Source organism: Oryctolagus cuniculus, chromosome 7 (genome assembly GCF_051225735.1).
Source record: "Oryctolagus cuniculus isolate XC-2025 breed Fujian yellow rabbit chromosome 7, ASM5122573v1, whole genome shotgun sequence".
In the NCBI taxonomy this organism is placed as follows: Eukaryota; Metazoa; Chordata; class Mammalia; order Lagomorpha; family Leporidae; genus Oryctolagus; species Oryctolagus cuniculus.
The window spans coordinates 111,268,433-111,283,148 of NC_142873.1; the positions used below are offsets into that span (position 1 = coordinate 111,268,433).

General features: G+C 44.7%; 1 protein-coding gene across 16 annotated transcripts in view; it reads right to left on the minus strand.

Moving 5' to 3' along the window:
* Positions 1-4,399: 4,399 nt before the first annotated feature.
* Positions 4,400-14,716, minus strand: part of PATJ (PATJ crumbs cell polarity complex component) — a 452,303-nt gene continuing 441,986 nt past the window's right edge. For 10 of the 16 annotated variants that reach the window (XM_089337289.1, XM_070078393.2, XM_089337292.1 and 7 more), the window contains 2 exons: positions 12,694-12,817; positions 4,400-6,394 (listed from right to left, as the gene is read on the minus strand). In XM_089337289.1, coding sequence (XP_089193415.1) covers positions 6,248-6,394; positions 12,694-12,817 — 271 coding nt within the window. In that variant the 3' untranslated portion in view covers positions 4,400-6,247. The remainder of the gene's footprint in view (positions 6,395-12,693; positions 12,818-14,716) is intronic. The other 6 variants (XM_070078398.2, XM_070078397.2, XM_089337294.1 and 3 more) reach the window with 1 other exon arrangement.

Genomic DNA, 14,716 nt, shown 5'->3' on the forward strand with positions numbered 1-14,716 from the left:
CATCCCGGCTAGACTCAGAGGGGGAGCCCATTCGTGAGTGGAGGAGAGACATCAGAGTTTGGGGAGGCCAAGAGGGCCAGGGATCTGCTCTTCCTTAGATAGGAGTCTGCACGTGCATGAGAGAAAACTCAAGGCCAGGAAGAGTCACCAGAGGGCATTTCCCGAGGGCGGGCATCTGGCCTCCGAGTTAAGGCGCCTGTGGTTGTGTCAGGCTGCCTGGGTTTGATGCCCGGCTCAGGCTCCTGACTCCGGCATCTGGCCAAAGCAGACCGTGGGAGGCAGCAGTGGTGGTTCAAGTAGCTGGCCCCTGTCACAGGGGAGAGCTGGACTGAACTCCTGACTCCCAGCTTCAGCCCCCAGCCCTGGGCTCTTGCAGGCATTTGGGGAGTGAACCAGCAGACGGGAGGCTTTCTGTCTGTCAAATAAACAAATAGAAGCCAGGCAAGCAGTTCCTGGACCTCAAGATAGGGCTGTGAATAATTTCTACCAGTCAGAGTGGAAAGACCTCAGAATACACAGGCACTGGGTAGAATTCTCAGAGTAGTGCCTTAATAGTGGAACTAATTTAAGGTTAGCCCTAAGTTAAAGCTGCACTGGACACACCCTAAGCAAGCTTAAAATCAAGATGTAAAGGGATCAAACTGATCACAAGTAACTCAACTGATCTCAAGAACAGTCCAGTGTGAGGCCAGTGTGGTACAGCTGGAAAGCAGCAGAGGATGGCCCAAGCCCCTGGGCCCTGCACCCACGTGCAGACCTGGAGGAAGCTCTTGCTTCTGCCTTAGGCCTGGCCCAGGCCTGGCTGTTGCGGCTGTTTGGGGAATGAACCAGCAGATAAAAATCTCTTTCTCTCTGTCTCACCCTCTTTCTCTCTCTAACTCTGCCTTTCAAATAAATAATGAATCAATCCTTAAAAAAAAAAAAAAAAGGGGGGGGGCTGGCGTTGTGGCACAGTAGGTAAAGCTACCACCTGCATCTCATATGGGTGCCGGTTCAAGTCTTGGCTGCCCCATTTCTGACCCAGCTCCCTGGATCAGATCATGGCCTGGGAAAGCAGTGAAGGATGGACTGAGTCCTTGGGCCCCTGCATCCACGTGGGAGACCTGGATGAAGCTCCTGGCTCCTGGCTTTGGCCTCACCAGCCCTGGCCGATGAGGACATTTGGGGAGTGAACAAGTAGAGGGAAGATCTCTCTCTGTCTTTCCATCTCTCTCTGTAACTCTACCTTCCAAATAAATTAATCTTTAAAACAAAAAATGAAAAAAGAACAATCCAGTGCTATTTAAAAGAATACAACAGAATCAAGCATCCAACAAAGTCAGTTTTACAATGCTTGGCATCCAGTAAAAAATGATGAGGTATGCAATGAAGCAAAAAAGTAAGATCCATCTATAAGTGGGAAATGGAAAGGTTGGAATCAGTCAATAGAAACAGCCCAAGAACATCAGATAATGTAATTAGTAGACAAGGAGCTTAAACAATCATAAACCTTAAAATACAATCAAGTATATACAACAGGCAAAGTGTGGCCTACAGAACAAATCTGGCTTGCTGCCTGTTTTTAAATGGTTTGGAACACAGCCAAGCTCATTCAACTTTGTATTATCTATTCAGCTTTTCCTGTTGCGATGGGAAAGTTGAGTAGTGTGACAAAGCTTATCTAGGCAAAGTCTAAAATAGTTGCTACCTGAAGTTTTTTTTTAAGATTTATTTTATTTATTTAAAAGGCAGAGTTACAGAGAGAGGGAGAGACATAGAGGTCTTCCATCCACTAGCTTGTCCTCAAATGACCACAATGGCCGGGGCTGGGCCAGACAGAAGCCAGGAGCCAGGAGCTTCTTCTGGGTCTCCCATGCAGGTGTAGGGGCCTAAGGACTTGGTCCATCCTCCGCTGCTTTTCCAGGTGCATTAGCAGGGAGCTGAATTGTAAGTGGAGCAGCAGGCGCTTGCACCAGCCCTTCAATACGGGGTGCCAGCTTGTGAGCAGCTGCTTCGCAATACAGCCCCGCCCTCTAGTTCTTCCCCAGAGTCCTGACATAAAGGAAAATGGACATGATGAGGAGGAAAACTCAAGAAACAAACAAAAAGTCTCCAAAAACCTTCTCAGATTGGGGCATGCCATATTTGGAGAGCACAAAATGGATGGAGGAGTTAACATGAAGATGCATCTGGCCCAGTCTTCCCTGTGGGGGTGGGGGATGGGGTAGCTTGACTGCTGAGATGATGGCTGGGGCTGAGGGGACAGGGGAGAGGCTGCTGAGGACTGTGGTTGGGCTGGATTCCCCGACACTAAGGTTTTTTTCAGCCCTTGCCAAAGGGCTGCTGGTGCTGAAGTGCCTTGCCTGTTCTACCCCAGATGTAACTCAGTGGCACAGTTGATGGTGGAAACCCTGATTCCAGCTCAGGTGGTTTTTGCTTTTTTTTTTTTTTTTTAAAGGCAGAGACACACATAGATACACACAGAGACATTTTAGCTGCTGATTCACTCCCCACATGCCTGGAACTCCAGGGGTCTCCCACATGGCTGGTAGGGACTCAACCATTGGAGCCATCACCTGCTGCCTCCCAGGGCCTGTACCAAGTGCCCTCCTCTATGGTGCTGCTAAGCTAGCTCGGACTCCTTCAAGTCCACATCACCCTAACAAGCAACACACTCTGCCAGCTGATCTAGGGCAAGAGTTCAGAGTAAGTCACCTTCATAAATATGTATTCTTAAAATGTCATCACTTAGGGCTGGTGCTGTGGTATAGTGGGTAAATCCACCACCTGTGACGCCAGCATCCCATATGGGTGCCAGTTTAAGTCTCGGCTGCTCCACTTCTGATCCAGCTCCCTGCTAATGCACCTGGGAAAGCAGTAGATGGCCCAAGTGTTTGGGTCCCTGCACCCTTGTGGGAGACCCAGAGGAAGCTCCTGGTTCCTGGCTTTTGACCAGCCCAGCTCCAGCTGTTGCAGCCAACTGGGGAGAGAATCAGGGGATGGAAGATCTCCCTGACCCACAACTCTGAATCTTAAATACATAAATCTTTTAAGAAAATAAAAAATAAAAGGGCATCACTCGCTGAAACCACTCATTGCCAGCATGTCTAATTTCATACCACCTCCATAAAAGGGATAAGATAATTATTGTGAATATTTCTTTTTTGAGAAGCTGGGTATTTTACTAAAGGTTGTACTTGGATTTTAAACATTACAGGGCTTGGAAGTCCCCACCTCCTCTAATCAAGGAAACTACAGCATGGGATTAAACGTTAAATTACTTGGACAAGGTGACACAGCTCCTAAGTCGGTCAGGACTCACACCTAGGCAGTGGGACACCAAGATTCAACCTTTGGACTGCTACACTGGGCCTTCTGTAGAGCATTCATTCTAATGCCCAGCAACTTGACTGGCCATTAATATACAAGACAGCCGAAAATGCATGCCAGATTTATTTATTTTTTTAAAAAGACTTATTTATTTGAAAGGCAGAGTGAGTGAGAGAGACAGAGTCTTACATTTGCTGGTTCACTCCTCAAAAGGCCGCAATGACCAGAGCTGAGCTGCTCGGAAGCCAGGAGATTCTTCCTGGTCTCCCACGAAGGTGCAGAGGCCCAAGCACTTGGGCCACCTTCCACTGCATTTCCAGGCCATAGCAGAGAGCTGGATTGGAAGTAAGCAACTGGGACTTGAACCAGCGCCCATATAGGATGCCAGCACTATACCAACAGCGCTGGTCTCCTACCAGATTTTAATAGAATACTGAAAACCCATGTAAAGATGGATTTTTTTTCTATTAGGGAAGAACAAAAGGCTGAAGAGAAAATCAGACGCAGAAATTAAATTTTTCAAGTATAGTAAGACTCCATTTGCTCCATAGGCAACTACATTTATTGAGAAACTTTGGAAACATCTTATACACACAAACACTCAGCAGTTTTAGTTTTCCTGGTTTACTCCCCTCTCGTGCTACCTTCAATGATCAATAGCATTATTATGCTTAACTGGCCCAAGTGACGAAGCCAAAACAACACATGTGGCTACCCAAGAACTACTCCTTTCCCAAATCGCCATCTTCACATCTGCTCAGATGGGAAGTCTGGATGCAAAAACGATGTTTCTGGCAGGGTGATTATTCACTAGTCACGTAGCCAAGGACAGGGCCAATGGTCAACAAGCCTGGAGTTCTTCAGGGGTGGGAAGATTTTATCTGCCAAGGCTCATTTGGATATCTATGATGTCACTCGTGGGCCATACAACCTCATCAACTTAAAAACTAGCCTGCAAGAGATTTACTGAATTTTGAGTCCTGCTGTGATTGCTTGGCAGGCCCACCAATTGATTTCACGGGCCTTCTACGGCCTGCAGGCTGGATGTTCCCCAACGCTGAAGCTAGTGACAAGTATCAAGCAGCACAAGTCCTTTATCAACAGACTTTTAATAGCATGATTTAAAAGGACAGCATATAAAGAAATAAAACAATGTTTTTCAAATTGCATATTTAATGGCCATTCCATCAAAATCAAGCAGAATCACATTGCAAAAGTATTATAGTGTGTGTATATATATAGATATATTATTTTTAAGGTGCATTTTTCAAGTTTTATTTGGACTTTATTTGATCCTACCTGCCTGAGGTGTTCTTGCAGCTACAGTTAACACAGAATATTCTGAGGTTGGTGGCTTCTCATGCATTGAAGGATGAGAACCTAATACCCCAGATATCTTGGGTGTATTAGAAATTTCAAAAGCCATGTGTCTATTCAGAAAACTTAACATCAGCCACGAAAGACATTTTCAACACAAAAAAATTTAGGCACTCAATACTTTGGAATAGCCACAAAATATTCCAACAATTGTTAATGCACTTTGTGATTATTCTACTCAAAGAGAATTCTCAATTAAAACCTATGCTTATTAAATAACATTTTCAATCTGGGCCCGCTGAACTCCGATAGTGACTGTGACCGTTTGCAGCGTTGTGCTGTGGCTGGGTAATGCTGAACTCGGCCTCATCCTTCAGTGAACCCTCTTTTTTTCATACAAGACCCCAGGCTTTCCCTGGTGAGTATCTCCCAGCTTTTTCTGCTAATATGTGAATAACAATGCCCATAATCAGCGTTAAAGGTGTTTTCGTTTTCTTCCTACAACTTTAAAAGGTAGTCTTCTATTTTCCACTGTAGCATGGAGACCTGAAAACATCACCCAGGGATTTTCACACTGTGGCCTGTGCTGCTGTCCTCACTGGTCTGGAGGGAAGGGGGAGGATCATTGTGTCACTCTGCTGTGCCCAAGGCCACAGCCACCTCTGATCTCTGCAGGGTGGTTCTGGGGCTTCCACCTCCTCACCTAAGACTGAAGTGGCAATGACGCCTGCCCACAGAGATGCCATTAACTCTACATGAACTTCCTGAACTTGGCGTGGGTTAGCAGTATCAGGATTGAGAGCAGGAGGCTAACTGTTCCTGTTGAGAATAAGGTGCATTTGCTCAGGGGTATTCATTTCTGCAGCTCAGAAAACAATTAGAAAGCCTTCTTGGGATTCTGAGAAGATTACAGCCTGCAAATTGACTCATCACAATCACCAATGACTAACATACGCAGATCTAGCCAGAGAAATGAAGTTGAGACTTATTTGACTATAAGTCATACAGAGAGGAACACAGTAATTTCCCATAGGAGAATATGGGATTTCATCATGGGAATCACTGGTAAGTTAATTACACTGCTAATGCTTTCTGGCTTACTTGAAGAGACAATTAGCATAAGTAAATCATGAGTGAGATGACAAGTTGCTTAACATTTGTTTTCGTTCACTGGATGAGATCTGAGGTTGCGGTTAAGCCTCTGCATAATTAGGAGATGGGGAGGGGAGCTGTAAGGAACGAGAGGTTGTTCACTCTAGTTTTAGCAAATACAATCAGAACCAGTTATTACCAGTTGGCAAACATCGATGTTAAATGCAAAACAAATACTCATTCAAGTTTTAGAAAGTTAACCTCACCAAGAGGTGACAGAAGATGGGGAACACTCGGTGGATGACTGCACGCTCGAGGGGTTCATCGGCAGCCTCAGCCATCCCTCCCGAGCAGAGAGCATGAGGCGTGAAGAACGAGGAATGGGGTGCGTAACAGAGACTGCTTTTCATCCCCACCCAGAACTTCATCTTCTTATGGGTATTCTCAGTCTTCTTCTCTCCCAAAAAGAAACAGCAGACCAATGGATGTTCTAAACAACACCATCTATCTCGTGATCAGGGCTTGAAGCTCACGACAGCACGGTCAAAGTTACAGCCCCTGTCTGGTGTTTCAGGATGGCGACAGCTTGCTCGTGAGTAACACCTTCCAGGGTCTCGCCGTTAACGGCTAAAATCTGATCACCTCGCTTTAACCGGCCATCATCTGCAGCTGCTCCCTACAAACAAGAAACATGCCAGGTCAACTCGTTGCAAAGCAGTTTATATGAAACTAATATGCAAACCTCTAACTGGTGTCTGGAATGCACACACTTTAAAGATTATCAAAGTTTTCTTTCAAGGTAATCTTTTAAATTAAGAAAAATGTAGGATGTTGTTTAAATAATAATGGCTGAACTGTCACCATAATTATGAATCACTGAAAACATACAAGGAGAGATATACTGACACTGTTCTTTTAATGCAAGTTCTTTTAATACTGAATATTTTAATATTCAGCATTAAATAGAATTGGATGTCATTTCATGTCATATTCATGGAAATGTCATATACAGAAAAAGAGGCAGAATTGCATCTGGTTTTAGCCTTATTGCCAATGCTATCATCAGATAGAGTTCCCACTGCATTATCACCACTGTGATCTGCCAAAAATAAGTGTAGACTTTAGATGGTATGTGAATTCTATCTCAAAAAAGCTGATTTATTTATAAAAGTAGAGCATCTCCGAAATTTTGTAACATCATATTCTAAAGCTTCCACCTTACCTTTGATCACCTAAATAGGTTTCTAAACGACTACTTTTATTTTACACTCAGTCATGCATGGCTCTGCAAAAAGGCACAAAGCAAGTGAGACTTGAGGTGTTTCGCATTCAAAAGCTGACTGCCTAAAACTGTCAGTGCTATTACTAGAAACATTCTTGACTTCTAAGGGAAGAGAAGGCCTAGGAAAAAATTTGCAAGAGGCTTTCTCCATTTATTGGGGTAGCTGTGAAATTCCTTTGAAAAGTCAGCACTGGAAGTCCTCCCAATGAGGCTAACTGCAGCCCCTGCCTCCCTCACTCAGAAGCCCCGCTAAGAGGCTCTAGCATGCCCAACACGGCATCCACCTGCAGCATGGAGGGCCAAAGGTGCTGGGGCAGTGCTCTACGGTTTCTAACCTGCAAGAACATGGGATTCCTGACGGGATGTATATGCTATGAGGAGTATTAGAAACCAGGTCTACACCCGGAGTGAAATGCCGAAATTAACTGGCAACCTCACTCAACTCCCTTAAGAAAGTTATATGTCAATTGAACTAAAGACAAGTGGATCTAGTGGATGAAGTCAGAATTACTAGGCAAAACTGATTTTTTATTAAGTTTTACAAAAGTTGGGGCAGATGTGTGGCACAGCTATTAAGATGCTGCTTGGAAGCCCTGTGATCCTATGTGGGAGTGCCTGGACTCAGGTCCCTGTTACGCTTCTGACCCAGTTTCCTGCTGGTGTGTACCTGGGAGGTAGCAGGTGATGGCTCAAGTTCTCGGGTTCCTTCTAAGCATGTGGCAGACCCAGACTGCATGTGGGTTCCTGGCTTGGCCTGGCCTTGCCCTGCCTATTGCAGGCATTTGGGAAGTGTGCCAGTGGATCGATGATCTCTGTCTCTTTCTGCCTGTCACTCTGCCTTTCAAATAAATAAATATAACTTAAAAAATACATTTATATATTATGACTTTTAAGGGCTTCAGAAAATCTCGGATATCTATAAATAATTCAAGTTTTCATTTGTAGTAATGCAAAATAAGGATACTTTTTCAGGGCCAGCGCTGTGGCTCAGTAGGTTAATTCTCCACCTGCAGCGCCAGCATCCAATGTGGGCACTGGTTCTGGTCCTGGCTGCTCCTCTTCCAATCCAGCTCTCTGCTGTGGCCTGGAAAGGCAGTGGAGGATGGCCCAAGTCCTTGGGCCCCTGCACCCACATGGGAGACCCGGAAGAAGCACTTGGCTCCTGGCTTTGGATCGGCGAAGCTCCGGCTGTTGAGGCCATTTGGGGAGTGAACCAACGGAAGGAAGACCTTTCTCTCTGTCTCTCTCTCACTGTCTGTAAATCTACCTCTCAAATAAATAAGTAAAATCTTTTTTTCTTTTTAAAAAAGGATACTTTTTCAACTTTCTAGGATTTGTACACTGTCTTAGGTACTGCAGTGCTTACTGGTAATTACTAACTTGTGTTTATCCTCCTACTTTATCAATGGCATTTGTGGAAAGGGAAGGAGAAAATAAATTCAGAACTGTGGCTCTACTCACTTCCTATTTGTCCTAGTCTGGTCAGTGGGCCTTCTCAGATGCTGGAAAATGGGTTTTTACTATAGGTTGGGCATCTCTAATCCAAAAATCCAAAATGCACCAAAATTTGAAAACTTTTGAGTACATCATGAGGTCACCTTGATCTCACTGATGGGTCACTGACAAAATGCAGGCACACTAAACATAGTGTATACAATTATGTTTGGGCTAGGTGTATAGGGTATAGAACATACATGAATTTTGTGTTTAGACTTGGGTACCATCCCTTAGATATCTCATTTATGCCTATGCAAATATTCTACAATAGAAAAAAAAAACCTTAAAATCTGAAACCTAGGGCCGGCACTGTGGTGTGGTGGGTAAGTCTGCACTTCTGGCTTCCTATATGGTGCTGGTTTGAGTCCTGGCTGCTCCACTTCTGATCCAGCTCTCTGCTATAGCCTGGGAAAGCAGTAGAAGATGGCCCAAGTCCTTGGGCTCCCCTGCACCTGGAGTGGGAGACCCAGAGGAGGATCTGTCCAGCTCCACCATTGCGACCATTTGGGGAGTAAACCAGCAGATGGAAGGTCGGTCGGTCGGTCGGTCGGTCGGTCTGTCTGTCTCTCTCTCTCCCTCTCTGCCGCTCTGTAATTCTGCCTTTCAAATAAATAATTTTTTTTAAAAAAATCTGAAATCTTTTTGGTCCCCAGCATTTTGAATAAGGGATCCTCAACTTTGTAGCCCCCTTGTGGTCCATTTTAAGGACTCAAAGCGTGACATGTGATATTTACTCAACAATGGGGATTATGCAACAAAATGAAGCTCCGATAACAATCAAGCTCCTGTTTCATATTTCGCAGGCTCTGAAAAATTGCTGCCTACATTTTTAGGCCAATCTCTTGTTGGCTTAGGGTACAACTGAGCTAATGAGGGGCTAATAACTAAGGCTGGCTTTGATTTTGAAGTTTTCCAACCACATGTACCTGAAAGACAGTGGCAGGACTTGATAGCCATAGCCTTTATTTTATTTTAATTTAATTTTTTTATTTATCTGAAAGAGTGACAGAGAAGGAGAGAGAGAGAGAAGGAGAGGAGAAGACAGGGAAAAGTGCAGAGATGGGGAGGCAGAAGTTTTCCACCCCCAAGTACCTGCAATAGCGGGGGCTGGGCCAGAGCAGACTGAAGCCAGGAGCCAGAACTCAATCGCAGTCTCCCATGTGGGTGGCAGGAACCCAAATACTTGGGTCGTTATCCCCTGGCTTCCCAGGGGCATCAGTAGGAAGCTGGATTAGAAGTGGGAACTGGCACTGTGATATGGGAGGCAGGTGTCCCACGCTGCAGCCGCCATGCCTGCTTGTTGACAGCCTTTTAATCAGATTGACTTTCTTGCAACTGTGACACCCTGAAGTGCATGTGATGCTTCAGATTTCTTGGGGGAAAACCTTCAGTGGACCAAATTCAACAAAAAGTTAAGCAAAAGAACTACTACAAGAAGCTTAGGACACCAAAAGGGCCACATAAAATGTACACTCGGAGCTCAAGAAATCTGGAAAGAGAAAATACTTCTAAGAATACACGAGGGTACTTCAAAATGTATCAGAAAATGGAACTGAAAGATAAACTGGTGCAAAAAAAACTATGCATGTGAAGGGTTTTCAGATATTTTATGAACTGTGTATTTTGAAGAAAACTATGCATGGATTTCAGAAGTTTTTATACCAGAATCAACATCTTTTTTAATTTTTTAAATTTATTTGAAATGCAGAGAGAAGGGGGGGGGGAGAGAGAAGAGAGAGAGAGAGAAGAGAAAGAGAGAAAAGAGAGAGAATGAGAATGAATCTTCTACTCCCTGGTTCACTTCCCAAATGCCCTCAAAGCCAGTCACTCAGTACTGGGCCAGGTGAAGCCAGGAGCCAAGAGTTCAATCTGGGTCTCCCATGTGTGTGATGGGGACCCAAGTATCACCTGCTGCCTCCCAGGGTGCACATTATCAGGAAGCTGGAGCAGAAGCAGAGTAACTGGGGCTCCAACCAAGCACTCCAATTTTGGATAGGGGCATCCCAAGAGGCAACTTAACCTTTGTGCCAAATGCCTGCCCCTTAAGTTCTTTTTAATTCCATTTTTAACAAACTTTTTTAAGAAGCCTTCTATGTTCAGTGTTAAAGAAACATGAAATATATATATATATATATATATATATATAAATATATTTCCTAGATTTTTAAAATTCCTATGGGGGAAACATTTAGCATAGTGTCAGAATTCATTTTAGAGAAACTTCACTATTAAAAAAAAATCTCCTTTGCTAGTTTTTGGTTTATTGATTCTCTATGGAAAATGTAACAAAAACAGGAAATTAAATCTTATAATACACTCTATGGGACTATCTAAATAATGATAATAGTTATTACTTGCATTAGAATTTTTATTGACTCTGCATGAAAAGGGCCTTGAGCCAGGCCTTAGAAAGTTTCTGTTGAAAACTCAGAGCTCACCATTTTTAGATGTGCCTCACTTTACAAAAAAAGGCTCATGCCTTAAAAACTCAAACATATTCAGGATAGTCAATGTTTATGGCTTATAACGTTACTATTTACACACGTGCATCCTAAATGAGCCCTTGCCACGGTGACCTCAGGAAGTACTTTCGGTGTGAATTTCTGTGGGCTCCTTGTTCTCAGGACCCTGTCCCACTGCGACTTGATAGGGGCTTCCTTTAAAAAAATGCACCCACAATGACATTCTGCCTTCAGGGGTACATTCTGGTGTCCTGACTCCCCTCCCACCAGTCTCTGAGAGACTGGTCACAGGTGCCGCGGGGGCCGCTGCTGGGCTGCTCGCTCAGGTCGGAGGCATCAGAAGGCAGGGCAGCTGGGGCAGCCACGGCTACCACGGAGGGGGCTGGTGGTTACAGACGTGCTGCTGGCGCTCTGTGCTGCCAGACAGGCCAGCGGGACCGCTCACGGGGCAGCCTTTCTGCCGGCCTTAACTCCGCAGCTGGCTCTTTCAAAAGCAAACCATAATAACACCAGGAAAAGAAGAATGCTTACTCCTCCTCACAGGGTTAAGTGTGTCTCAGGAGAAGGCTGGGCATTATGGGGCTTAGCTCCCTCCGGGAGTCTCTGGCTGGCACAGTCCCTGGGCTGTTTCTGAGCCATTTCTCCTGGCTGTTGTCTATCATCAGTCCTCTAGGAATGTGTCTGTGAATAACCTGTGCTCCTAACAGGCACTCAGGCAATATGTGAGTAGGGATGCAAATGCCCCGTGCAGGTCAGAAGCAAATGCCAGATGACCTAAGGGTTTCGTGTCTTGGCATGGGTGGGCCCAATTAACAGGTGATAAGATGTGCCCAGGAAAAAGCAAGTTTTTGTTAAATGTGCCACAGAGCTTTCTAGAAAGAGATGAAATCGATGGCACTTCTTCCTCTGAAGACCTATACTTTTTTTTTTTTTGAAAAATAAAGCAGGAAGGGACAGTTGGCTTAATTTATAAATAATTGATGGTGATAAAACTACTGAAGAAAAACACTGTAGGCTCAATATTGATACTCTGCAGAAATTTTCAACATTTATAACAAATTTAAATTCCAATTAAAAAAAACATAATGAAGTGAAAAATAATGACTCTGAGAGCCCCCTAGAGGCAGGACTTGGAACTGACACCACAGCCTTGTATCTTGGAAGTAATATTTAATTGCTGAAAAATACTTCATTGTGTGGTCCTAGTCTAAGCTTCCGGGCTGAGCCTGCATGGTCGTGACTGAGTAGTGGGTGCGCCGTGGCATCCCGAGGATTCCTGGGAGGCATGGCCAGGAATGCCTGTGCCAATCTGAAGCCGGTACAAAGCTTTCTGCCTCGGCCCTCTGGTGCCTGCGATTCTCTCTCCAGGGAGAAAGCCAGAGTCAAATCTTTTTCCAAGCCCAGGACAATCCTTCTAAGGCCAGCCTCTAAAGAGTGTGGCGCTGCTGTCTCCCTGCGTTGCTGGAAGAAGACAGTTCGAGTCTGTGAGCCTCTACTTCTGCAACAGTCCAAGGAAGATGACACTTCTCGTGACTGCATTAGCATGGAAGGATTCTTCGTTCACTAATCTGGTACAAGAATTCCCTATAATCTTCAAATGAAATAAGCATACATGCACACAACCAGGTTAAACCCAAAGTAATGCAAAGCCAAGCACTTTTAGAAAAAGTCTCACCTACGTTTGATTTAAAAAAAAAAAAGAAAGAAAAGCACAGTAAAAAAGGAAAAAAATACCTTTGCAAATATAGTCTTGACATAAATTGGCAGGTCTCCATGGGGACTTCCATAACCCCCTACAATACTAAACCCCAATCCTTCAGAGCCTTTCTCCAAAGTAATAATCTTAGGTGGAGGTGTTCTGAAAACACAATGCACGCTGTTTAATTCAGGCACAGATATCCAGAGGGAATTTCATCTTAAGGGAAGAACACAGATTTGAGAGAGACTTTCATACTGGGAAGGTCAATTTTTCAAATCAAACACTCAGAGAGCAATCTAGAAACTTATGGAAAATATTCCATGTCATGCCAATGTTCTTAATGTTTTAGGGGTTTCTCTTTAACAAAACCCACCATTTCCTAATTCAAGTCATGATGCTGAAACTGTCCAAGTATGCTTGTATAGGCTGAGTTTTAAACTCTTAAATGTACCGTTTAGAGTTGGAGGGGATAGACAGATGCAGCGTGCCATGTTCGTGTAGCAGGAGACTGCCAGTGTTCAGGTGCACACGTGCCCTAACAGGTAACAGCAGCCCTGGAGCTCAGGAAACTGCTCTTCTGCCTGAATACCTAGGCCACCCCTGCTGTATCCCATCCACCTAGGGCAGGAACTCTCCTCCAAGCATGGGCCGAGGTGAGGCTCTCCTGACTCCCTTGGGAGGAGGAGCCATATCCTTTGTGCCCCTCTGCACTTGATCCAGATTTCCAGCAAGGCCTTTGTTATATCATACCGTGATTCCTTAACCACTTTTCCCCTCCACCACATGAGGAACTTCTCCACGTTCCCAGTACTATGCATTGTGCTTGTCATAAACTCAGAATCATGACTGTGCGGGTGAGAACTGACTCCAGGACAGAAGAGAGAAACCAAAGTGATGGAGAATGGGTCGGGAAAAATCTGTTTCAAGTGTGTAATTTAGATGTTAAAGCTTTGTCCAGTGTGGAAGTCTTCTCTCACAGAAACAAAATGGCCAAAAATTCAATCATTCACGTGGGCACTAGTAATCGAGTCTAAGCTAGGCTGATGCCAGGTTCTTATTTCCAAATGCTACAGTTCCAAGGAGGTCTGGGGCTCTGGGCCTCAGACGCTTACTTGCGGTGCGGAGGGACGCACATGTGGATGTGCATTCCGTAGCATCACGTGGTTTGTGGCAACATGCATGTCTGAGAGGTAGAGCCTTTGGATACAGACTCAGCCATTCCTGCTCTTGGAGAACTTTGCAAAGTGGGGATAAAGGGAGTGCTGAAAATGCTGTTCCAATTAGAATATTCTTCCCTCCCCGCACCTCGATCCTGCCTGGCTTACTTGAGGGCGGGTTGATTTCAGCTGGCTCACGCTGATAACCAGTGTTTGTTGATGTTGTTCATCGTGCAGCCATAGTACGCGCTGGCTGTGCCATATACATTGCTAACTGTTCCGAACGTCACCCTTCTTCCAATTCTTTCTACACTCAGCTCCAGGATTAGTTTCAGAACACTTCCTAATTGAGTTGTGCCCCATCTCCGTGGTTTCACACTTCCCCTCTCACTGATCTTAGCCCTCCTCCATTTAACATCTCTTATCATTGTGGATTTGTGGGTCTGTTTTTCCAGTTCTCTGGCAACTCCCTGATGATCGGGGCCATACCTTTACCTACACTTCTGATCCACAGTCAAGATGCGTTATCCATTGCGCCACTGGCCCTGTGCTTTTTACCTACATTTCCAAGTCAGAAAGGCACTCAATAAATATCAGTTGAAATTATGATGAATTACCCCCGATGGCTACATGATCATGACGTCATGATTGCGGCTCTACTTTTTACCATTCTGTGGCCTTGTAAGTAGTATGAGTAATGGCCCACTGGCTGGACACGCATTTGATTCATGTTTCATCTTGGAAACCCAGCCCCCATTTCCAAGGATATTGGTACGGGAACCTAGATGTCTAAAGCCAGTGTTGTAGAGCAAGCTCCGAGGGCCACAGTCATTAGAATTGTGCCTATATCTATAATCAAGAGCATTTTTTTTTTCTTTTCCTGAGGGTTGGGCTAAGGCAT